The sequence below is a fragment of the Andrena cerasifolii genome, chromosome 9, assembly GCF_050908995.1.
Source record: "Andrena cerasifolii isolate SP2316 chromosome 9, iyAndCera1_principal, whole genome shotgun sequence".
In the NCBI taxonomy this organism is placed as follows: Eukaryota; Metazoa; Arthropoda; class Insecta; order Hymenoptera; family Andrenidae; genus Andrena; species Andrena cerasifolii.
In genome coordinates, this window is record NC_135126.1 from 13,921,014 (window position 1) to 13,947,470 (window position 26,457).

Here is a 26,457-nt window from a genome sequence, read left to right on the forward strand (position 1 = left end):
CTATAGCCGGCCGTGGAAAGTTTTGTCCTCTTGCATCCCCCCCCACCACTGCTCCCAACATTGTGCAGTCCGCCGGAGGAAATATCGCGGCTTATGTATCATCAACAAATAATTACAGGCCTCGCCTTCTTTCATTGTACGAGGCGGCAACTTTTTATCTGGGCAAACTTTTAGCGCGTAAAGATGATACCCGGAGTCTTCTAAATGGCTGGAAGAAACTACGCAATAACGATATTTCACGCCCGTACATGACTATTCCTCGCTGGTTCGCACGTAAATGCGCGGCTGCCTCAGCGAGGGAACTTTTCAATTTCGCAAATTAAGAATACCCTTCAGCTGAGCTCGTTAGGTTGCTGAGAGCGATCAATCAGTAATTTACCGACGGTTAAAACCTCCTTTAAAGTGTTTAGGTCTTTAGGGGTAGAATGGGGGCATTGGGGAATGCAATTAGTGAAAATTGATTTATTTGCAAGCTACGAAGATATAGTAGACGAAAAGCCTGTACTACGGGTCAAGGCCATCAGGTTGCCCAGATAAGCGTTATTTAGTTTTGTATTGTGCGTGCTGATAAGTAGTGGCGATTGATGAGGACATGGACTATTTAGCGTTTAATCTACTTACACTAACTTCGTTTGTTTTATGCAGATAATGTGCAGTGTGTATAATTTTTACAATTATAGTTCCTTGTTATTCGCCATTTCAAAATAGTAGACAATTATTTTTTATGAATTAAACTGTTATATATTGTTGCGTTTGAATTTGCTGTCAGATTATTAGTCGCACTGATTTTAATGTCGATTATTTTTTTTTACATAATAAGTAATAAGTAAAACGTAGTTCTCACGAATTATTTACTTGATATTCTCATCTACTTATTGTTAGTAAATAATTATGTGACTATTGGCTCATACATATGTTCACTCAGTTATTTAGAACTGCTACTGAACTTGCAATACCAGAGCAGAATGAAAATATGTACCATAAATGTTCATCCATTTCTAAAACTGAAAGTGACGTTAAAGTCGATGCAAAAAATTCTAGTTCAATATTAAATTCCTCATTTCAAATCGGACAACTTTCTCGTATCCCCAAAAATTTAAGATATAGGTATGTGATTGTCTACGCGGGTGTACTGTATGTGACTATTATCACTCAAAACATAAGCAGCGTTTTATTTTTAGCATAACTTGATATCGTAGTGGACATTGACCCATAACGCCATATTTTTAGCTCAAACCAAACTAGTCCATCAAATTTTACTTCAGCCTGTGCAACAAGGAAGACACTTTCGCGTACAGCGATAATAGCTATCAAAATATTAAATTATGAAAAACCATTTATTGAAACTTGAAGTAAACAAAACCTCGTTTCAATTAATATTTTACACTTATCACTCTTACTTAACATCCCACAAACTGAATCATAAAAATTTACCTACAATTTCATCGATCCTTCCCCTGTTGCAAAATTCAAGCCACTTAAAAGTCCAAAGTTACGCGCATCAGTCTCCTTAAAGGCATAAAAAACGACCAGCCAAGAGTTTCAAGCACTCAGAATCGATGGGCGAGCGAAGATCTCCCATGAATTTAAATCAGCAGCTGTTTCGCTGTTTATCGAGAATCAGTTGAGACAATTTCTCTCAATATTTGATGCCTCCTTTCAATCTTTTGATTAGTCGGGGACGTTCCTCTCGGCCCCATGAAATCCCATTTCGCCGAGGACACTCGTAGCGTCTCGCTGATTCGAATGCCCGCCTCGCAGGTTGCAGCGACCGTGCCACCACCCCCGCCCCCTCCCCCTCCATTCGTGTATTGACGGGAGGCGCGGATGTAATTCGCTTTTTATGATCTACTCGAACGCGGCCATTCTACCAAGATTCATTACGGACGAGTCTAATAAAGCCACTCGCCGTCCCACTTCGTTTCCATTTTCCTCGATTCCTCCTTTTTCTCCTGCAACGCGAGCGCTAAAAGTGCCATACTTCCGGCGTGACGTAAATTGAGCAACCTCGTTGAGATTCGCCAGGGCCACGGGGTACCTTACGGGGCCAGGGAGCGGCGAAGGAAGAAGGAAGGAACGAACGAACGACAGAAAGTAAGTGAGACGTTCCATGCCAAATCGATCAGCCATTCTGATCAAAGAGAGAGAGAGCTTTGAATGTAAGCCGGGGTGCTCGCCCGAGATTGCCAAGGAAAAATCTAATTTGAAACTTAAATGGAGGAATTTGTATCCCATTGCTCTTATGACGACTTTTTACGCGTAGGAAATGAGAATCGCCGAGGGAGCGCCGCGATCCTTGCTCGATTTTCAACCGCGACTTGTCCGCGCGCCGCGCTCCCGACGCGCGTCGCCGTTGTTGCATTTTTAACCGACTTCAAAAAGGAGGAGGTTATAGATTCGACACGTATGTATTTTTTTTGTGTTTGTCCCCGCATAACTCCTCAGCATATGGACCAAAAAAGATAAAAATTAAAAAGTGTAAGAAACACTTAAAACCGACTTCAAAAAAATGAAGATACACTAAAATGTGGAAAATAATTTTTTTCCTTATTTAATCTACGACTCTCATATTGTTTGTGTTGGCGCCAGATTTACATAGAGCAAATTATGAAAATGTGAGAGTCACAGGTTAAATAAGGGAAAAATTATTTTTCACATTTTTGTGCATTTTTATTTTTTTTTAAGTTGGTTTTAATTTTTTCTTAAATTTTATTTGACGAATGTTATAGTGCACATTTGGTTTCCGTTTCTACCCTTTCATTGGGATTGTTAGAAGCATGACATTCTTGTTTCTGGTGACTGTTTGTCTTTGGAAACTAACGCTATTTCTGCCAAATGATCAGGTATATCTAAAATAGGTACCTACTGGTTGTAAGCTCCAGAAATGTCTCGTGTAAAATGCCCTTACAGTGATGTGTGATGTGAGATATGAAGTGAGAATTGTGAATGATCAAATGTTGATTGTCAAAGAAATAATCGCAAATATTGTCAGTTGTTTCTGAAATTGCAAACGGGCAAGACCTATTTATCGCGCTTCGTAATAAATTATTCTGGCATTTATAGAGTCATGATTTGTAGTTATTTTCAGTATACCGCGTCGTGACCGAAATGTGTAATTTATCACGCGCCTGTTATAATTGGAGATTATCTTGATATTATTGGAATTGTCCTTTACGTTTAATTCGAAGTCATTAATTTAGTGGACGGTCGAAAATTCGGACCAATCAAAGATAACGTGTTTGCCATTTATAACAGCACTGAAAATAATTAATTTATTAATTTGATCAACGCCTGGCTATTGTCAAATTATGGATAGCTCAGCTAAATTAAACTTCGAAAAATTTGATTGAATCTTCACTGAAATTGTTCAAGTATAGTAGCAGTAATACAAATTGCATCGACATCCATGAATCTTCCATGTGAAAATATTGTCTTCACTGGGAATGATACTTTTTTCAACATCTACTCAAATTTATCTACTCCCTTCCCCTAACAGAACATATGAACAAGGACCAGGAACAAATTTATCAAACCCAGCACAGAGAAAAATTGGAATTTCTCTTCTTAGAATAAGCCATTAATCAACTAAATTCTTTTTTCCTCGGAGCGATTTTATTTGTTTCATGGTCAGAAAATGAGAAATTGTTGTAGGAACAGTGATATAATTCAGTAAAAGTAACTTTGATGGAAAAGATTTTAAGTAAAACTTCTTGATTTGCGTGTGCAGTTGAAAATAGTCATATTAAAGCTTACAAAAATATTAGAAATGCATTACAAGTTCTAGTTATTGATTTTATGTCTATTTTCGTACTGATAACAGAATATTATTTTTATTTTCTACTATTATAAATAGAGAGACAAATCAATGTCAAAAATAGTCCTCGGACAATTAATATAGTAGTCAGAAAATAAATTGTAGAAATGTATAACAAGAAACGTAATCACAGTGATGCTTGCGCAGATCTTCTGAAGGAAATAACAGTTTCAAGAAATAAATCTACACAAGTTGGACGTACCATTAGCACAGATTCAAACACAATAAGAGAAGCAGTTTCAGATAAATTTGTTCTTATGAAATCTTGCTCTAATAATAGTGTTTCACTCAGAGATCCAGATTCGAGAACAAGCATTAAAGTTAATCTATTCGAGTGCGTTTGAATAATTAACACCGCCGTCATTAATCCTGTACACAAGTGTGACATCAGCTAATTGCACACGTTTTACTATTGGCATTAACTGTACACGAGCCATGGTCTCATTATAATTGTTGTTAGACATTAGATGTTATTTATTCGCAACTAATTCTAGCGGCAGTAAGTTGCAAGTATATATTCGTATTAAATCTCTTTCAAAATGTTCTGATACATCAAAAGACCATATAATACTTAACAATTTCTATGGGAAAATTTCAGAGGAACTTACTACGTTTTATACTATGTTTTTAATATCCTAAACATGCTCTACATATTATAATAACTGATTGTTGGTTAATCTTTTTTCCAGTTTAGCATGTGTGAAAGATACTCAGAGCATATAAAACCAAAAAGTGTAGATAGAACATATTAAGGTTAACTTTATACAACAATCTACTAGATTCGAACACAAAAGATACGCATTTTATCTTATTAAAATGCATTAGAAAAAAGTCATGAATCACTTACGCAGGAAATAGGGATCGACTATCATGAAACCAGATCACACATCGTTTTGAAACGCAAAGATTAAATATATTACTTATCAGATAGAACATATTTTCTGTAAATAATTTTTATATTCTATTCATAGTTTGCAGACACCTTCCGTGACGTTGAAGTATTCATCTCATCGATAATTAAATTCTTCGAAATGAAAATTCAATTTGTTAATGATAGCACAACCTAACAATTATAAATATCAGAGATGGGGGACGGGGGGGGGGGGGTAGTGATTATGCCTGCATACAAAACTGCAATTAAAATACGATGACCAAATCGACGACGAAATGGGATCATGAAATATGTTCCTGCGTCCTGAAATGTAATTTCAAGGTGCGCGCAATTTAGCGATTTGAAAACACACGGGAAGAGAGCGCGGGCCAAATTAGGTCAGTGCGGGAGTAATCTCATATTTATCCCGCTGTACGTAGAACTTGTTAACGTGGCCGTTAACAACGCTTTTATTTCGTACGGATGAACACTTCGTTCGAAGTTTCAGCGTGATGAAAATTTGACAGGCGGAAAGTTTAAAACCATTTTTCACGAGTTCCAGGGACGGCCTCGTGAATAAAACTCGCATTAAATGCTGCGCGTTTCATCCTCGCTAGAGGTGCGGGAGGGGGAAGGAGGGGAGGGGTGGGAAGCGCCACTGAAGCTACAGAGTTGATTTGTTTCGTTCGCGGCCTGATTCTTCGAGCGTTCAATGCAAAGTGGTTTGCGAGATTTACGGGTACAAATGAGAAAATTTCACGAGCACAGCTAAAAGTGTGCATCCTTTCGCGAAAATAAAATACGTCGGTAGCTAATCAACGGAAAGAGAATCATCGAAAAGTAGCTCGTCACGTTTCCATTAGCGATTGTATACAGGTTGTGGCGGATTTAACGGGCGGCCGATCAGCAGTTGCCGCTTGCACCCCTGTGCGGAAGGGCCGCGGGGCCTCATCCTAAAAAAAAATTATCATTTCATCCAAACGCTATATCTTTTTTCTGTATTTTTCTGTACACTTAGCCAGTTTCTAGTTAGCTACCTTTTCGCGTTCAACTACTTTCGCGAAACTCGTTGATAATGCAAGACTGTGCCCCTCTTTGTAATCAATCCCCCCCCTGGTGAGCTTGGCTCGATGGCATCGACGGGAATATACGTCTGACCTCACCGCTACCTACTGCTACGGCCGCGGCAGGAAACCGATGCGGCGCGGTGCTATCTGTCAGATGGTTTTTCGCCGAGGAACACGATGTTCTAGGGCGCAGAGGTGGACGCGACATTAATGTTACTAATGTCGCGGGACGTTTTGTTGACTCCCCGGGCCACTTTGGCGAAAGTTCATTTCGCGCTCGGCGCTGCACGGACATGAATTAATACCGCCATATACCGTGGACGCGGTGAACACGGTTTTGCGCCATCGACCAAACGACAACGTCTGAATCCTGGCCGCGAACCACTCGAGGCACGCGTGCACCCGACCAAAGCACCTGATTCCCGAACCTTTGAATGAAGGATAGCTTAACGGTTCATGGCATGGCGGATGCGGGATCTATGTTGACCCATGCATGCTGCTTTTGTAGCAGAGTAAGTGCATCTAATATTGCCTAGCACGTAACATCGCCACTGGTAATATCTCGAGAAGAAGGTGCTGACATGCGTTGGTAATGAACACTGTTATTTCGCGGCCACGCCGAGGCGAGGAGCGTGTTAACCGTGGGTGTGGACCCGGGGTTAAACTGCAGGCGGGGAGCTATTCTGTGAAGGTATTCGAAAACAATTTCTCGAGTTTCTTAAGAATTATTGTCGAGATGAAGTTCAGTGCACAGCTGTGACAATTAAAACTGGGATAATAATGGAATCTGTAATAACATATGTAAGGTAAAATCGTTACCAATTAATTTATGCAAACAAATACCTGTGACAACTCCACGGTGATATCAAACCTAGTCGAAAGAGGGATCGTAACGGCTGTGGGCTCTTACACTCAGCAAATCGACAGCAAACCACACACGTTCCTGTGAAGAGGCAAAAGGATTGCTTTTATTGTTGCGTAGTTATATAACAGGACAGGTGGAGGGTGGTCGCATGTTTCACAACATTATCTTCTGAACTCTCGACAGCCGAGCCAGCCCTGACGCCCTCGAATTCCCTTGTCGTCCTCGGGACTTGTTGCTTCGACCTGAATCCTAACGAATCGAGCTCGTGGAGAACGCTTCGCGACTCCAGCGTTTCATGCACAGCTGTCGAGGAACGATGAGCGCACTGGTCGTATCACCACCGTCACGAACGGGTGCAATCAATTATCGTGAATTGCACATTATTCGTAAAGTAACTGAGTGGCAGATTTTTTTTCAAGGATTATGGTGTGCGAACGACGTGTGCCAGGAGTGTTTGAAGTATCGTAGTTATTCCAGGCGGGGAATGTATATTGAGTGTTTGAAAGTGTATTGTTAACAGTTGGATGTATGCTTCTTTACAAAAATATTGCTATTGGTTATTAAGGGAGAAATCAACTAACGAATTAAAGGGGTAGGGGAAGGGGGAATGATGGGGTAGCGAGGTAAGATGGGGTATCGTAAAAAAACCGTGATCGAAAAATGCTAGACATTTGATGAAAGTACCAAAAGGAAGCCATTGTATTGTAACAGTTAGTTTATTGAAAAAATGTTCCACAACTCCTGTACGAGGGTAGGAAGAAAATAATTTAGAAGAAATTCATATTTGCACCGATGGTGGACATATTTAGGGAAATCGCCTTGCCCCATTTTCGGTACTCCGTCATACCCCGTGGCAGAGGCAAGATGGTTTTTTATTACTTTTTTTTAAAAGATTGATAACTTCAAATTTTTTACTCTAGTGTAACTGCCCGTTTTTCAACGCCATCTTCGGGAATTTATTAAACAAAAACTATAAGTTTATACTATTTGGCGTTTTGCCTGCATATTAAGGTATGTTTGAAGTAATTCTCAGAATTTTTTCATCTTCTTTATCGCACATATACTTCTTCAAAAAATTCTTTTCCAACGGGCGTTGGTGTGGGAACCGTTCTAGTAATCCAAAATGGAAAAACTAAGGTTTATTTTATTTTTTTTATTATGTTTGTCGCTATGGTTGAAACCACAGAGGCCCCCTAACAATACAAATTTGCAGAAAGCATTTTGAAAAAAATTTTCGACTTTTACTGATAAATTTAGCTGTTTTCGTGCTGTAGAATTAATTTTATACCAGATAGAGACTCGTCCGTGGTTGGGCTCGCCCCCTTTGAGAACCATAGACCATAAAATCAACCTACATTACAACCTAACACACATAAGCCTAGTAGCTAATTAACCCTTTAGTTAAAGCAGAATTACTTACCTCACTTTGCAATAATATTGGAATTTTCTTCAGGTTACCTAAGTGAATATTGAATCACCAAACAATCTGCTCATAAATATTTTATATATATCTTTTAAACAAAAAGTACAGTTATGTTTTTACAAGCGTTACTTTGAAGCTATTCTATTACAAGTTACTAAATTAGAGTTACTTAGACTTTTATTTAAAATACCTACTTATACCTACTTATATAGAAATATTTAACTATTACGTCAAGTTTACTTCATAATTTCTGGATTCTTCTCCAGCAAAATTGAAAAGTGAACAAATTAATTTAGTTGGGATTATGCTCCATTACAAAAAAAAACCGATTAGAGAGTTTCTAACACAAATATGCCAAATATGTTGGTAAAAATAATTTTTTTTTAAAATATATATAAGATCTAAATTATTCATAGTTATTTTTACACGAAATGTCACGTGTTTTGTGCTACGGTATTGACGAGCAAATGGTGGACCAAAGCAAACTACATAAATATGATACATTCATTCCGAATTACTTCCTAGCATTTGTATGCATTCCCTCCTAATTGCTTATTAAAAATTGTCCATTTTCTACTAATTCCTCCTGCCATATATCGTCAGTCGAAAATGACAAATAACGCGTGCCATCCAACGGCAGAGGTTTAATCGAATGGTTGCGTGGAATGAAACAATATTAAACGGATTAGAGTAAATCTTATTAGATTTTCAACAGTAAAACAGTCAATTGAATTAATCTGCTCCGCGTTCCTCGATTAACGAGGAATGTAATTTCTCGAGTGCTGAATACCGATCTATTTTCCGCGTAACGCAAGCAGTGTTGAATTTAAGGGACCGTAGATGGCACAACGATGTCAAACATTGAATTCACAATGTATCGGTTTATCAATTATCCACGTGTACACGGAAATTAATCAGTTTTATCTCGCCTCTGCTGCATACACGCGAATATCAGAGATTATTTGTGACTAAATGTTCTTGTAAATTTGTAACAGTACGTAAGATACAATGACCGTATTTTCGCGCACCGGGCTCGTTTGATACTGTACGATGATTACTTATTAATCGTTGCTAGTCATTTGAGCCAGTAAATTTGTTTAATTTTATTTATTTAAACGGAAGTAATGTCAAACGACGCGAATTTCTATTCTGTTTCTCACTGGTGCTAATAACTCGCCCGGAAAATTAATCTAAAACGAATGTTCTCGGTTGAAATAACTTTTCCTTTTATATGAAAAAATTACCACGATAATTGAGAAGAATTACCTTTCATTTTCCGCATGTTCAAACTAGAAAGGTTGAGATATTTTTTGCTACGTTTATTCGTAAACACGATTTTTATTTCTCCTTGCGCGTTTCAATTTTAACGAAAATATACGGTTATGCTGTTTGTGCCCGGAACGTGTCATTGGACATGTTCGTGCATATTACATTAAATGGAGACAAATTCTTATTTACACTTTACGCCCGCGTCGTCATTTAACTGATTTCCTGTGCGAAGTATTTAATTTAAGAGTACGAGATTGCCATCGTATGCTTGTATCTTGTTGGAAACGGTTTGATAATAATCGTGTTACTCTTTCTGTTGCAGGTATGTGACACAGACAGGAAATCGTTCTTAACAAGCGTGTATGTGAGTACCAGTTTGCTAAATTTGATGTGATATTAAATCCTCCAACGACACAAACAGATCTTGTACGTAGTAGATTCCGCCGCCTTCTTGAAATAGTAAAGCGTCTGTCAGGCTACAACTATTTAGAGTTATTATCAAGAAATATTAAAGTAGGTACATGAAATCATTCGTATTTAAAGAATATTTGCCCCGACTAATGTTAAGTAAAAACAACTCAGCAGGAGATCCACATACGTGGATCATATAAAGGAACAGTAGTGCTTCATAATTCGCGGGACTATTCGGGACCGAGCGCGTGCGAGGACAGCAAATAAGACAGTTTCAAACAAAAGTTGAATGGAGCAATGAGCGCTGCAAACTTACGTTAACAAAATTTTTTAAATAAAATTTTTTCGTACGGTTTTTTTAAAAAATTTTTCAAAACTTTGCTAACGCAAGTTAGCAACCCTTATTATGCCATTAAACTTTTGTTTGAAATTTTTTCTTCTGTCTCTCCTACTTTAGAAATTATACGCGAAAAGGTGGGAGTGCCTGTTTGATTTTGAGGTTAATTTTCGCACCCCTAAAAGGCGATTGGGCACGAATGCAACGCACCGTTAATCTTGTCTTGAGGCACTCTATAAACCCACGAAGTTGCGTTCCAGTCGGTGTTCGCCTGTAAGAAAATTCTCGGGAAGTATAGATATGTATACCAAAAATTGCGCGTGCAAAGAAATTTCCAAGTATATAACAAAAATCCCTGCAACATCCGTGGCAGAGCAAGCCCACCATATCTAATCTCAAAGTAAATATTCCCACAGCATCCGTTAATATATCACGTAACTTTTATCTTCCCATAACCATTACCACCCCTTCAAAAGAAAACTAATTCTACCGAGCATCTGAATACTGAAGAACGACTAGTTTTCGTATCTACGTGCATTAGAACTTGTTTGCTCCCCCTCCCCCTCCCCCTCTAAGTTCTATTACCCACTTAAGTTGCTACAGTTCTCCGGCACTCTGTAATACCAAGGGAATATCGAGGGAATTAGTCTGTTGCTTTGGGAGATGCTCAATGATGATCCGTTCTCGAGTCGTGCCCTGAAAGCAGAGGCCGCGCGATGACGGCTGTCGGTTCCTTCTTTCGTTGTCAGCATGAACGTTGTTCATAATTTTCCGGCCGCGTGGTGTCTGATGCGTGCACGTAGTCTTTCACTCGGGCAGCAATTTCCCTCGGACCCCCGACGAAAAATTACGCAGCTACGTGGCTGCTATAATCCAGGGGGGGAAGCATGTAACAGAGCACGATAATAATTAAATATATCCCTTTGCAGGGGTCGACCGTCGCGCGATCCGATTAAACGCGGCGTTTGTCCCGTGTGTCGCTCGTATTAATTCATTCGGTGGCTCGGTAATGCGCGTGACACACGACGCGATTGATAACAGTTGTTTGGGAATGCTATCGCTCCTATGATAATGCAATTCACCCGCGCGCACCACCCTGCGGCGAATAAACGATTTTTCGCCGCGTTTGCTCTTGCGCTGACAGATTCCAGTTAGCTCTTCTTGAATTAATCGGTCGTTTATCTCTGCCTCCCTACGCGCCGGCCGGGGGACGGGATCCAGGGTAGGATTGAAGATAACGTTGAAGTTTGAAATAAAGAAATGTACTTTAGAATTCAGTCAAGTGTCACCCCTGCGGTTACGTAACAATGTGATTTGCTTTGATAAATCATTTTGCAGACGTCTGTGTGCTTGAGCGTGCACCTGTACGGGATAGGAGATGGGTACGAGGTTTATATGTTCTGTTCTTCTACCTTGGGTAAAAAGGAAGTATAGATTTTTTTTATAAAAATAGGTGTTGGAGGCTTGAGTGGAGTTGTGTTATAGAACACTCGTTTGTCGATTATCTGACCTTATAAGTAGGCTAAGGGGTATGTAATTATGAAAACGAGGGATTTAAGGAATGTTGAAAATAAAGCAATATATTTGACTACAGCTAAAGACTGATTAAATTTAGAAAATGGTAACAGAAAGTTGAGGAAACCAAATGTTAAGTAGTAAATCATGAAATATTTTCCCTTACCACTTCATGGCATATGCTACTTTTTTCATTTTTGATGCACGATTGTTTGATAGATCGGGAATTGTTCAAATATAAATGTACCAATAACTTCCACTTGTGATGACAGAGAATATTTGCATCGTAAAAAGTAATAGTTTCTCTCACGTTTAAATGACCAATCACTTTCTCTGCGCGCATTACACTTTAAAACGTCCTCGTAAAAATCGTAATTATTGCAGGAATACGAACGTGCTTTCGTATAAAATTACGTATTCGTATTTTCTGTAGGTAAGTATGTATAATGGAATACGGTGTCTTTCCGGTGGACATGATACAATTTCCCATTCCCGCAGAATTTCCTAGAATGTTGTCGCTTTAATTAATCAGATGCATCGCTAATAACTATATTCAGCCCGTAATTATGTCTTCTCTTCCGCAATTTTTGCATGGACAATCATTTATACACTACGAAGCCAGATGTAAATGTACCTATTATGTATTTTAATATTCCAGCATTGCAGTATATATATTTCTGTAGATTCCCTGCTCTGCGTTAATGAACTACAAGAACTACAAATTCAGCTTTCAGTTCCATACCAAGAAACAACATGCCATAGTTTCTAATAACTTTTACTTTTACACTCTATTATTTCGACCAAATATTAGATTAAGTATTACGCTCGGAACTTGTAAATTAAAGCCAACAGAACAGTAATATATTATGCACCTACTGGATAAATTCTTCCTCGTTATACAATACTTACAAACGAATATTTATAATTTAATATCCCTTCGACACTGCTCGATTGTTTGAAGCACACTTATCATTTCAACCGATAACGATTTATATAATATATTTCAATTTCTCTTCAGCAAAGTTTCTGCCATTGGAGTGTAACACAAATTTCCAAGCCCTTTATTATTTTAAACAGCCTTCAGTTACATGGCTCTTGCAATCTTCCTCAGAGAGTCTCCTATGGGTAAAATTTTAAATCAATCTTATTGGGTATTCCAAAATCATTACCCTTTAACAAGAAAGTACTTTTCAACACACTTTCCAGAATACACAGCTGCATTATCGCGTTGCAATATTAATCTTCCCAGCCCTATCTGTATACCGACTCATCAATTACTTTTACATAACGAACCGTTTAAATTTTCTTAAGGAACGAATAAAAATGAATCACCGCTTCATCAAACACGATAGTAATTGTTCCAGCCACCCGAAACTTCTTACATAAACCTCTTCGCGTCTCCCGCTGCATATATCAGAATGCAAACAGTAGTTCAATAAAACATGTACCTACCTAGCAGAAACTAATCAGCCGTGTCAACACGAAAATCGGGCGAACTAGTTTCGTGTATTCAAAGAGAGCGCAGAATGACGCCACCCCCTTGATCATACCGTTTCAAAGCCCACGTGCACGTTCACCAGCGCGTTTTACGATCTGCTTAATCGTCGCTGGCAATGTTATCGAGCGCGTCGCAGCGGGGACGAAGGAACGAAGAAACGCCATTGTTTCCCCTGGCCGATAAGATTATCCCGGTGCAAACGAATTCGTGGTGTCGGTGACCGTTATCAGAGACACGCGCGCTATTTCGCCCCGTGCTTGCAACGCTACAGAAGGTTACGCGCGTGAAGCGCGTTAATTTTGAAAAGCAGCCGATAACAAGCGCTCGTCGGTTTAGACGCGGCGCAAATGCCGCTGTAAATTCATCCGCGATATTTACATTCCGGTACCGCGTTAATCCGTCACACAACGACCGTAGAACGGGCATATCGATTTTACAGCCGATCATGTGCCCGTAGCACACATTGGTTGACCAAAGTATTTTTCTCCAACTAATAAAGGTGGTTCGTTCGTGGCACGGCGTAGAGGACAGTTGGGAAACCTTCCTTTTAATGTCTTGAATTAATTACTGGCGACAACGGTAAATCGTTTGAAGCTGGACATCGATGCAGGCAAAGTTGTAAACCACTAGGCTTGGATGACACGCGACATTGGGAGACCACCACCTCGCCGGTACACATTCCAGAAGCTTTCAATATGCAAGTCGAAGAATCAGAACGAAGCCCAAGGACCAGAACCAATCGTATTCTAAAGTCGATCCAATTAAGGGAAATACTTGTCGATTTATTAGAGGAAGTGCAGTGTATTTGGAACGTTTGTTTAAGACGAATAAAAAGTTACGGCAGAGGTTGGGAGAAAATAAAACTGCATAATATAATAAGGAAATTAATAAACTTTTACATTTCAAACTCTCAGTAATAATAAAAAAAAAGTAACTGAAACTTTGGCTTAAATGGAAAATGACAGGAAGCATTAAGGAGCAGGTAATTTGGAATACCGGTGTTCTAATTTACCTTCACTTTATAAACTTAAAAAAAAAACATGTAGATAATAAAATTATTTTCTTTTATGATCTAATCAGGCTGAAAAATCACAATGTAGGAACAATCTTAGGTGAATATAAATGGACAGCGCTGGCCTGAACCGACGGTAGCCGTTACGCGTGAAACAAAAGCATCACCAAGCTTTGGAATATTCCAAATTACCTTCACCTTCGGTATTCCGAATTAGCGTCATGACATTGAAACCTAAAATTTCGTGTCACACTTTGTATTCTCGAAATTATCGCAAAACTGACAAGGAACCATAAAAGCAACATGTAAATGAGTGGATTAAGTGTTTAACTCTAAAGTTTTGACATATTTGAACCATGATTGGAACGATTGAATACTGTCTGAAAAAGTTTAGCAGATTGACGTTTTCTTATTCTGCAGATTAAATAGAAAATGTCAAAATTGCGGTTCATCCACAAATGTCAATTAGCTCCTATTGTCTACGGTGTTACAAATTAAATAGCGTTAGTAGTTTATTAGGTACTTGGGTATTCCAAATTACGAACAGTCCAAATATGCTGCACTTCCTCTACTATTATTTGCAATTAGGCTTCTCGGTGCAGCTGTAGCCAAGTGGTATGAATCAAGCGTCGCAGTTTGGGATACAAAGGTCCTGGGCTGCCTACTGAATATCATTTTTCAATTCAGTGTATCCTAGATTGGACTTAATGGAGATTTGGATGAGAAATGAGATATTCTATGCACCCCTAAACGAACCCCCAGTCATTTTCGCTCCATATTTCTTTCAAATGTGTCTACTTTATTTCCTGGATGATTTTCTGGGTTCCCCATAGCTCTCCTAGTACCAAGAATGCAAGAAACTACAATCCACCACCAAGTCCATCTGCTTGATTGAGCGAGACTCAATTTCAATTCGACCGTGTTTCCTTACGTTTCGTCCGAAGCACCATGTACGCATGTTCCCGCAGGGTAGACTTCAGAACGTCACAACCCTCGACTCTCAACAAATGTCCTTCGATCACGTCTCGAGCTTCGTAGCAACGACTGGAGGACCCTCGTCGAAGATTCTTCCATTTACTCCATTTTCCTGTCGTTTCCCCTCGTCGAGCTCGCGAGCTTCGCGGTGAGCACGCGTTGCATACCAGCCACCACACGCTCAATCGCGATTTACGGGATCCGCTCGATTGTTTGAGCGACGAAAGAACGATACCCTCGATACCCTCTGACAAGCATCGATCGCGATGGAGAGCCAGGTTAAATGTATCGTATATCGCGTACGGATACGCACCGAAATGTGCATTGGAAACGACTTGTTCACCGTTTAAAGCATTTAGAAGCGTAGAACGAGGGGCGAACACAGAGCTCTATTCCGAGATTTATTCGCTCCTGAGAGAGTGGAATTATTTCAAACGCACCGTTGTAATATTAGCTTTCGATCAAGTCGCTGGGTACTGTCGATTTTTGTCGCTTTCGAAGTCTGACTTGAAATGATCGAACGGAGAGTATGAATATGGATAAAGGTTGGATGAACCTTGCCACTTACGCTTGTCAAAGGGCGTTTTACTTTGGCTGCAGTTCCTCCGTTAAGCTGGAATTTAATCTGTAGCCAAATTCGAGGGTGCACTCTTCGTTGCGAGATTCTAACGCATCAAGCAATCCTCGCGACGTCGATACACACCTTAAGTTCACCTATGGCAGAAAGCGAGTCGGTTGTACGAATCAGTGCACGAATTTTCCATCGCACCAATCCGAGGGGTGACACAAATAGGGAAAGCGATTTTCGTTTTACTTAATGGAAAACAAATAATATACCGAGGAAAAATTGCATCGCTTGCATTCTCGCGTGTTGTTCGTACATTTTGGGAGTTAATTGTTATCGAAGCGTGTATTATCACTGGAATGAATTATTATGGAATAATAAATTCGCGAAACGGGCCGCTAATTAACCTATTAAGGATGTAGCAATCGCGCCGTGTATAAGTGCGGATATCGTGTTGAACATTTCGGAATGAAATCGTGATTGACATGGTTGGATTCACGTCGTGATTGTTTGCTGTGTCGAGTTTATTCGAAGATGGAATCTCACGCGCTTATGTACGAATATTGGTAAATTAATATAAATTCTTGTTTATTTGTGGTCGCGTTCAATATTTAAGCAAGCGTATCGGGGCTTGGTTAAATATAGACCGAATCTCAATTGTTGAGATACCGAGCTATAACGATTTTGCTTTATCTGTTAACTAGCTGTACTACTCTGCTTCGCCCTAAATTTAGATTTTGATTTTATAAAAGAAATTATTTATTTATCTATTTTTTTATGAAAACAGTCACATTCATCTGGATTAGCTAGACATAATGAGCTGGGACACATTTCGTGACCCCGGAGTTTTTCTTTCGAAAGTTCTTAGGCGACAGACAAACACACAAACACTTTTTGCTTTATATATTAAGATTATGTATGTTACAGTCGAAGCATTAATTTGCCTTGAAGATTTACTAATTATATTTATCCAGAAGGATTGAGTATAATATTAAAAAAATTGCATTTACTGTAGAAAAATAAGAAATTAATTCTTAATTCAAGTAGCACGTTAACAATTTGACATTTTTCAGTTTTCCAGGATTAAGGGCTCCATACGTTGAAATCTGTATCGATACATGTACCTACCTATTGGTACAGATCGAGGTAGGTGTGCCTGAGTGACACACTAATTATTTAATAAAACATAATGCCCACAGTTTTCAATCGTATGTAATTAACAACATTCGAAATGGAACGTAAAGCTGTTATAGGACCCTATACCTATGCATCGATGCGAGACAGTCTACCGAATACAGATTTGCATCGCGATACTGATATTTGCACCATGTATCGATACAGACCTCAACGTGTATGGGAGCCTTTATTCTCCAATGCAATCAAGCTAAATGAAATTCCAAGCAAGGCATCTACAAAAAAAGCTAATAAACTACTTAGACAACCTTTTTCACGACCACCCTTCGTAAAATTCATTTCACGAAACCAAGCTCGACACAGTTTCTAATTTATAAGAGGAGCTGATTTCCAATTACACCCCGTTCAGAATGAAAAGATCTCAAAGTGGAAATCTATTAAAACGATGCATCAACCGCGAGGCCAGCGAGCTCACCGCGGGTACACGTTCAAGGAGGGTATAAAGAAACGCTTCTCGACCGGTTTTCTTTCCTAGCAGCACGGCTGGGGGGAGGCTTTGAAAAATCGCTGAGCCGCGAGAACAAAGCTACGGAAATTAATTCCTCGTGCTGGAGGGGGGGGCGGCGCGGTCGATCGGATTCAATGAATCGCCACAGAGGACGCCATGGTTTCCCCGACCCTAATTTCGCCAGAATCGCATAAGGGGCCATGAGAAAATACGCTGCGCTCGTAAACGTTTCCTCTGCAGTAACCGCGGCCGGAAACACGCGGTCGCGCCTCTTTCCATTCCACGCCGCCGTGGCCAGTGTAATGTTTCATACTTGACATTACAACCCGTAACGTAATCTGCCGTCGTTGCTAGACAGAAAAAAAAGGTACGCGCATTTGTGTACTGGGAACAGGGAGGAGATGCGGAATGGCAGAGGGCGAGAGAAAGGGAACGGAGTGCGGGGGGGGGGGAGGCAAAGAGGATCGGTGGCCCCGATGTTCGGGGGCTGGAAACGCACGAGTCCGCGTAAACGAAGAACCATTAATCAAAATCCACCCCCCTCCCCCCAGTGTCGTTCGGTATCATTGAAATCAGAACAAACGCAGCCCCCACGTGCACGGGTTCCCATATTAAATGTGGATACATCACGCAACGGACAGGATCGAGCGTCCTACATTGTTGTGGATTTCTGAGCAACGCGAGTATGCTGGTTGGGGTGGACGCATGGGGTGTGCCAGGTATTTCCGAGTGGTCTGATCTGCTGGCGAGGTGGTTACCTCATTTCCTTGAAGCAAAGAAGTTGACTGTGCTGCTGTACTGGGGAGGTGTGTAGGGTGACCGTGCATAATATCCCCTAGCAAAAGTTTAATCGCTGTTAGTTGAATAATAATTTATATTTTTGCATGCAACTCGTTTCAAAGGGAAGAGAAATTGTTCATCTTTTGTATAGTATAGAATCGTTGAAACCTACTTAATTAGGGATTAGAAAAGGTAAGACATGCAAAAATCGGGCCCTGAAAAAAGTGTACCTAATATCGCCTAGATGAGATTTTAAAGTCATTTTCACATGCGATTTTATTATTTCTTACTGTATAAATGTTTGTTGATCACATGACGCTGCAATTACAATATGCTTTCCTAAATATGTTTAGGTACTAATTCAGTATATTACCGATAAATCTTAGTGCTTACTTTGCGAGATATAACGAGTGGCAATATTAGAAACGTGGGCGATATTAGGTACGGTCAGCCTAATTGCTAGTTCTCGGCATTGTGGCTGGTGACGAAAACAATTTCATGGCTTGATAATGAGAAAAATATTGATAATTTCAAAAGACTGATTATTCCTGTATACGTTTGCAGTGGTGATCGGCTGCAGGGGTTGAAACTTTCCATACTGTACTGTCATTTTGCGATAAATTAATTTCGCAAATCGGGCTCAGGGCGAGTTCTATTGACAAGGACGCGTGGGGAAGGAGGTTCCGTATGATAGAATTTAATTGACGTAATGTATCTTGAGAGGTGGAATCGAAGACGAGATAAACCTGAGGCGAATCTAATAAGAGGATCGCTCACGCCTATCGTACGAACAATGTTGGCTGCCGATGGAACTAGGTTAATTGTTTCGTTTGAAATGATTCAACCCACCTTATCGTCTAGCGCAATCAGCATGCCCAATCAACCCGTTTCTAATATTATCGAACCGTCTAATCTGCTGTAGAATTTCAAGCAGTAGAATAGGTACACCGATTCTCTTTGCTCAAAAATATTCCTTAACTTCTTATTGCACAATGAAAACCAACTTGGTTACGTAGGGTAAGTGCATCTAATATCGCCACTTGTAATACTTCGTCAAGAAAGTACCCACTGGCATGTGTTGGAAGACATAGGTACTATGATTGCGACGGCGCTTGGGCAACGTCTAGCGGAAAAGTATTTCACTGAATCTTGATAGTGCAAAAATTTATTGTGCCGTGATAATTTTACATCACATTGGGGGAAGGTGAGATTAAAAATTCTACGAATGCATGAATATTTACTGGGAGTATCTAATTAATGGCATTCTTGAGCAATTCAATCGGTTCTAACATTTTTGTTAACAGAAAGTTTTTTTTTCGTGGTCAGCGTGCACTCGATACCGCCTACCATTGGTTTTAGTGTGATATTTGCTATAAATAGGGACACGAAAGAGGAGCTACCCAGCTGAACTTCGTTTACCCGTTTAATATAAGTATTTTGAAATTGTATTTCTTTATTCTTATAATAAAGACATTTTTTTAAACATAATCCCAATAAAGGACAGTTTGGCAAAAAGCCTCCAACATTTTCACATGGTTAAAAATCACAAATACACATATAAGTGTAACTTTAAAAGCTCATCGGTACGTGAATTTTAATCAATATTTCTCAGGTAGGCGATATTATGTGCACGTTTCCAGGATCTCGATTTTTGCTTGTTTTGTTTTTCCAATCGCGATTGTACATGTTTAGATTTCAACAGTTCTAACCAGCCGTACACGAAACATAAAGAATTTCTTTTGTATGTAGCCAGGGAAGATCCGCAAGCCGGAAATTCAGAAAATTATGAAACTTTGGGGATATGTAAAGGATATACAGGTGTGTAATACCTACGTATATTTTTTTCTGCCTAAATTCAGTCTAAGGGAGTGAAATTCATCTCTGAAAATCCGGCTATTTTCCGATTTTGTGTTATAACTCGCGAACTGCAAGAGATAGAAAAAAAGTTTTCTAGCAATAGTTACTTCTTTTAATTATGGCTATCACTGGGTAACTCACAGTTTCTTCAGTTCGCGAATTATAACACAATATCGAAAAATGTGCCGGATTTTCTGGAATCAATTTTATTTTACCCCCTTTTAGAGTGAATTTGGGCAGGAAAAAAAAATTGCGTAATACATATATATGCAAATATCCTCTACATATCCCCACAGATTCATAATTTTTTGAATTTCCGGGCTGTGGATTTTCCTTTTTGAAACCAATTAAATACAAAAATATCAAATACCCTTCAATTAACCCTTTCGCTGCGGTGTTCGACTATAGTCCACGCATTAAAAAAATGTATTCTCTTGTACTGCGATGACCCAGCAATGGTTTCCGAAAAAAAAAAATGAAAAAAACGAAAATTGAAAACTTTTTTTATTGATGTAAAATTGATACTATTCAAGAATCGTCTGAGAATTTAAATACGCAGCGAAAGGGTTAAGCACAATTTGAATTTAGGTAAGGAAAATTAGGTGCGTTCACCCTAATACAAACCAATAAACGTAAATATATATTCGAAAATATTCCTTTGCTACGCATTAGTTAAACGTCCAATTTTTACGTTCCCATACGAGAACCCGCCGCCTCGCGTTAACATTAGTTAACGCTGAAAGTTTCATATGCGAGCGTTCTCCAAACACCAGTCTCCCGTTTGCTCGCGCAAAATAAGCAGATATTAATACCAACGCGACACGCTAATCGTTTATCAACGTCAAACCCTCCCTCGTACGGTGGCAGACACGGTATCGTTCAACGGGTGAACCGATTATGGGATGGTCGAATAAAAAATGGCACCCAACTAGGAATTCTGTCGACCATCAGCACCGTGTCCCAGCGCGCCCCTTCACCCTCCCTACAGACACACTGGCTGCCGCGTGCATGTGCCCTTGCTCCTATTCACGCGGAGCCGTGGGGTGACATAAGGTGATAGGTATCGAAACGCAATTCACGAGAAGAGATGCTGGTCTAATGGGCGGCGGAGCACGATGCACCCCTTCGAATGCTAGCGCCCGGCGCGTCCGCTACCGTGAACGCTGAAAAGTTCGCCGTTCACTCTGGTGGGAACGGTTCAATCCAGCGTGTCGGACATATTTGTCGACGAGCTGAGGGAATGGTTGTCTGGATCGTAAGTAATTCACACGAAGGAGTCAGCAGTTCCTCTGTCTACCCCCGTGAATGTATTCCTCGTTAGCGGGTCGTGGATGCATAACGACGGAGAAACGGAGGTCGATATCAGATGCGAAACGGCGGAATACCTTCTTACTTAATGAGCAAATACTTCTCGCGAATAATTATTCGCGCTTTCCCATTTTTCTCGCGATCCAACGGCTGGGGGCGGCTGGATCGCTCGAGTAATCGGTATTTGAAGAGGCTCGTAGCCTGCGCGGGTATTTTATTTAAATCAGCGATCGTGCATAGGCGAAATCGAAAGAGCATAGGAGTCAAGGAGAAATAGACGCGCTCGAGGCAGCCGGAGAGAGAGAGGGATGAAAAAAGCGCGTCAGCGGATCTACCATGCGATTTCAGTCGAGTGAAATCAAGCTCCATCCAAGGAATTCAACGATTGCCCGTACGTTTCAGGCTTCCGTTTCCCAGGATATCGAGGGAATTTCGCATTCCTCATAATTTATGATCTTACGTTCGCGAAGGTAGCACACAGACTTTCGTATTACATTTTCATATCGCTTGTCTTTGTTTCGCGCGTCCGCGTATCGACGCCTCGACGTTTCGACGTGCGCACAGACTCGATGGGAATTACTGATCGATGTCGCGAATCGAACATTCATGGAATTATCATTCGTACATATCTACTTTGATTACGGGATTTCTGCGAAAGCGTTGCTGCTTTCACTTCGAACGCTTCCTTCGCAGCGAAAGCAGCCTCTCGGCGATAATAGCTTATTTTTCTTCAGACGAAGGAAATAGAATTTAATAATAAGTTTTCTGAATGCTGAGCGAAGGAGCTGCGACGTGTGCGCAAGACAAAGAGGAAGAATACATGCGGAGTAATGCGAAAGCAATTTCTCGACTTAATGGAATTTCCGCGCTTTGAAGAGCGTTCTGAAGATGTTTCTGATCTTCAGGATTCTTCAATTATCAAACCGATTGACTGGCACTCGGAGGAAATATCTGTCCTCTCTGTAATACACAAGAACCTGTACTTTTGAATTATAAAGCACACTGAAGGATATTACGAGCAATCGGAGAGCTAACAAGGGGAATGCGTCAGGTTGGAGCCAGGCATTTTTTTCCAATCTTGCGTATAATTATTGTAGGTGCAGTATGTACCTGGTGTTGGACTACAGCCTGCCGTGTTAATTCGAAAGGCCGTATCTGGGGAAAGGTGGTTCTGAGGTAAATGACTTTTTAGTATTTTTTATTATGCCATCCGTATTTTATATAAATCGGATTAGGTTAAGGGGAGGTTCCGGTTTAAAAATGTCGAAAAATCGATTTTTTTATCTCATTTCTCGAATGTTCAACCTTTTAAGCATACCTGTTTAAAAGGATCTTTTGAAATTTTAAATATTCCTGAAGTTATAGGCATTTGAGTAGCGACGAATGCGTGGGTAAAAGCTGGCCACTCAGCGCTCACGTAAAACTTTAAACGCGTTTTTCTCGAAATAGCGTTCTTCAAATCGATGGGACAAATATATGGAAAAGTTATTATCCGATTCGATTGAAACATCTGTTATTTTGAAGAATAAAGAAACACCTTTAACATTTTAAAAAATTTGAAAATTGGTATTTTTTTAAGGCGACGCATCGACGAAAAACAGAGAAAAAGTGATTTCAATTTCGAGTGTCGTTATGTTGTAAAAAATTGTCATTTTTGTAATTTGTAAAGCTGTTTCCACTAGGGAATTTCATGCCCTTTAATAATCTGGCATTGTTTTTTTTATTTTCAGACCAATAGCTTTGGTTTTACTAGTCCCACCGTTCTGCATGAATTTTTCACGCTTCCACTCCAACGAATCCTAATTAATTACTGAATTCTTAATACAATGCAAAAAGTCCCATTAAATTATCTGTGACAGTTTTCCTTTAATTAATTCCTAAAGACCGCTTATTTTTATGGGCTTTAGAGCGGAACACCTCCTTCGATAAAAATGTATCTAAATATTTGCGACAAACCCGTGAAATATTTCATAAACCTCAGAGGAGTCTTTGGTACATACGTCCAAAATCAGGCATCGATTTCACATACGTTCGAAATGGGTATAAACTGTTATATCTTCAGTTTCAATGCGGAATGGCTTTCTTATTTAATATACATATAGATAAACTATTTTTCTACTACCTGGCAGCAATAACGTTCGAATTAACGCGGCATGGCCGACGATAATTCTTTTAGGGGGTGATTCTACAGGCCAAAATAAGGCGAAAATATGAAATAAAATTAACAGCGTTGCTTGCGTAGAAAAGTAGCCTCTCCCTTGCCGACATCTCTTATTAAGATCCAACTATGCAAGATTTAGACAAGATGAATGCAACAAAATTTTCAATAGTTCGTCCTACAACTATATACCTACGAGACTTTATCCAAATCTATTACTCGAACCCTGTGCACCCCCCAATAAGTACCAAAATATAAAAAAACTCACAGAAATCACCGCTGTTTCAATTAATACGTAACTAGGTATACGAAAGACTGGTTACAAAATCAATAATCACATATCGTACCAGTAACAGGTAAATCGAATATGTTGAAAGGATTTCCCCCCGCACACCGGAAGCTGCGAGGGGCTAACACGCCCGATCGAGCTACCCCCTGGGATATCCGTCACTACCCGCAGCTCCTTATAGGTCGTTTCCTACTACGACAAATGGAAATATCTTTCGTTGCTTTGTAGTACAAGCCCAGCGTAATTTTATGAACGCCACGAGGTAGGGGCCTTTCCTGGAGCGGTGGCTCCATTAACGTGCTGCCGCTGAAAATAAACATCGCCCGCGCGGCAAAGGTGGCACAGGTAGCATGTTGATTCGATCATGACCCTTTTAGCGTCGTCAAACAACTAAGTGAATTAGCCATGCGCAAAAATCCACCGTTTACCTAGGCTGTCGAACGCACACGTCCCATTTAACGTATTATTTCGCCCGATTCGATTATGTCTGTTTTCGATTAACCACCTCCCCCTCTCCCCCCCCTCCCCTCACCCCCCCTAATCTGAAACTTTCATCTAAATGTCCGTTAGCGTACATTATTAATCGAATCATACGCATCCTAATGCGACTCCACGGTTACATATGGCTTTCAATGGCCGATCGATCCGCGTAATCCGTTTACCTGAAAATCACGCCTCAGTTGCATCATCCCTGACAGTCATTAATTCCGTCGTGCTTCCATAAAATTCAGCCCGTCGATACGCTCCGATTTTATCGGGCTGATCATTGTGCTCCCGCTACCAAACATCGCTATCCGCTCGATAGGAAACAAAATCAGGAGGCACACGATTTATGGGGACACGTGGATCGTGTTGATCGACGGCGACGCGTATGCGAGAGCGGAACGATTCTATACTATTATATAGAAATAATGGTGGAAGAGCGGCGTGCGTGGGTTATTTCTGAAATAGTTCCGAGGAACCGAAATAATGCCTAGCACTGACAGAGAAGGTTGTCGCGTTCCGAGTACAGCTTCAATATTGGCCCTCGTAATGGCACTACATCTGTTTTTTTGTCGATTTCATATCGGTTCCAGAATCGATTTCAGAAGTGGTTCCGGTGTCGCTTCCGCGGCGATGGAAGTGGTCAAAGACTGTTCTATGTATACCTACGCATTTCGTGTACTCGTAGAATTGTTATGAGGGATTAGAGATCGTGATTGTGAGATGTATTATTGTTTGAAATCGCAGTATGGAACGTCTTTCAAGGGAACGTTCAGACGAATTTAAAAAATATTTCGAATAGTTATCAGTTCCCCCAAAATTTTTTATTCATTCTTATCCAGCCCTTGCAACGGACTCAATGGCTATTGCAAGTAGTAATTAGTAACTGTCAATTTCTAACAAACTGGAAGCTATATTTCTTAGAGTCTGGCATTTTTCTTAACCTGATACTGATACTGTGATACCGATCAGGGCGTCCTCAGATCCTAGACGAAGCTAAGTAGTAGCAATGGTTACGAGACGTTGGGAATCTTACCCTCCTCGACAGCGCTTACACTCGAAAGCCTCAAAACTCTCTATTTTTTTAAATAATATGTAATACATAAAATTATAACGTATAATATTTTACAATGAACCTACCGAATACAATAGAATCGTTACAAATAAATTCATCAGTGTTTCTGTAAATGTAATACCCGTTTCGGAACAAAATTTGTTTTTCGTTCCAATGGAAACGAAATGCTTTTCAGCAGGAACGATATTAACCGAAACGAAATCATTATAGGAGCTGAACCGGAACGAAACAAAAAAACCTTTCGCTCCAGATCCCTAATAAGAACATATTCCATTGAAAAAACCAGGGGGAATCCTTTATTTCCATTTAACTTCGTCTTACAAAACAGTAATTGAACGTTTCGAATGCTGGGGGTTGCACAGCACAGCTCTCAGTCCCTCCCGACACCATCGCAGCCCCTTCACGTTTTCCTCGAGAAAACGTCCGGTAATTAGACAATTTGTCACCAGCTTGGTGGAAGCTGCTCACCCCAGACGCCTTCAGCCGAAAGATAAAAAGTCGTACGCTTTCTGCTCTTCCCCCCCGTGTCTCGTTGCACGTCCCCGCGTGTCATCAACTGTGCATAAATGCAATCGCGAGCTAGCGTGCATTACCGACGCATCTGGTCCTCCCCCCTGGTGTACCGTCGTGTTTCAGTTTTTCCCTCTTTCACGCCGCCCGGCCCGCCGCGCCCCTCGCGGCCCGATCTCTGTCTCGCTTCCAGCGCGATGCATTCGACATTAATGCTCGACACTCGACGGCTCTCGCCGACGCTACACTCGCGAAATAGAGGGTTGGCTCGTACGTTTCTGTTTATACCTCGATAGATACGAATGGCTGCGCAAAGGATGAAAGAGACCCTCCCTAAAACTACCCCCATGACGCTCCGGCGAGCTCGCTCGCTTTCTGGTCCACCCTCCAGCCGCGTTTCCGTCACAGCCGTTCCGCGGAACGGCGGAGGAGGCAATGAACAAAAAAAAAAACAGGGAGATTCGCTGTAGGAAGGTTTGAGGAATCGGTGAATGAACGCGCGCAACTTAAATATGGTGTAAAAGAATAATAAAAGAGGGAAACCGGAGGGATGGTAGCGCGGCTGGGGGCGACGGCCGTAGGAGAATCAGAGGGGGTGGCTGGCTACGGAGAGTCCAGGAGGATAAGCAAATAGAAAGAACCGGGACGATTGAGGGGTATAATTGTGGATTAAAGTAATACGCAGTGGAGCCTTGGGAAAAATGTGAAGTAAACGTGGAGGGACAATTTGGAA

General features: G+C 40.5%; 1 protein-coding gene across 4 annotated transcripts in view; it reads left to right on the forward strand.

The window, feature by feature from the left end:
- Window positions 1-26,457, forward strand: part of LOC143373455 (uncharacterized) — a 386,763-nt gene that overhangs the window by 153,295 nt on the left and 207,011 nt on the right. For 2 of the 4 annotated variants that reach the window (XM_076820738.1, XM_076820737.1), the window contains one exon: window positions 9,632-9,673. The exons of the other annotated variants lie outside the window; for them this stretch is intronic. In XM_076820738.1, the coding sequence (XP_076676853.1) occupies window positions 9,632-9,673 (42 nt within the window). The remainder of the gene's footprint in view (window positions 1-9,631; window positions 9,674-26,457) is intronic. 4 annotated transcript variants of the gene reach the window in all.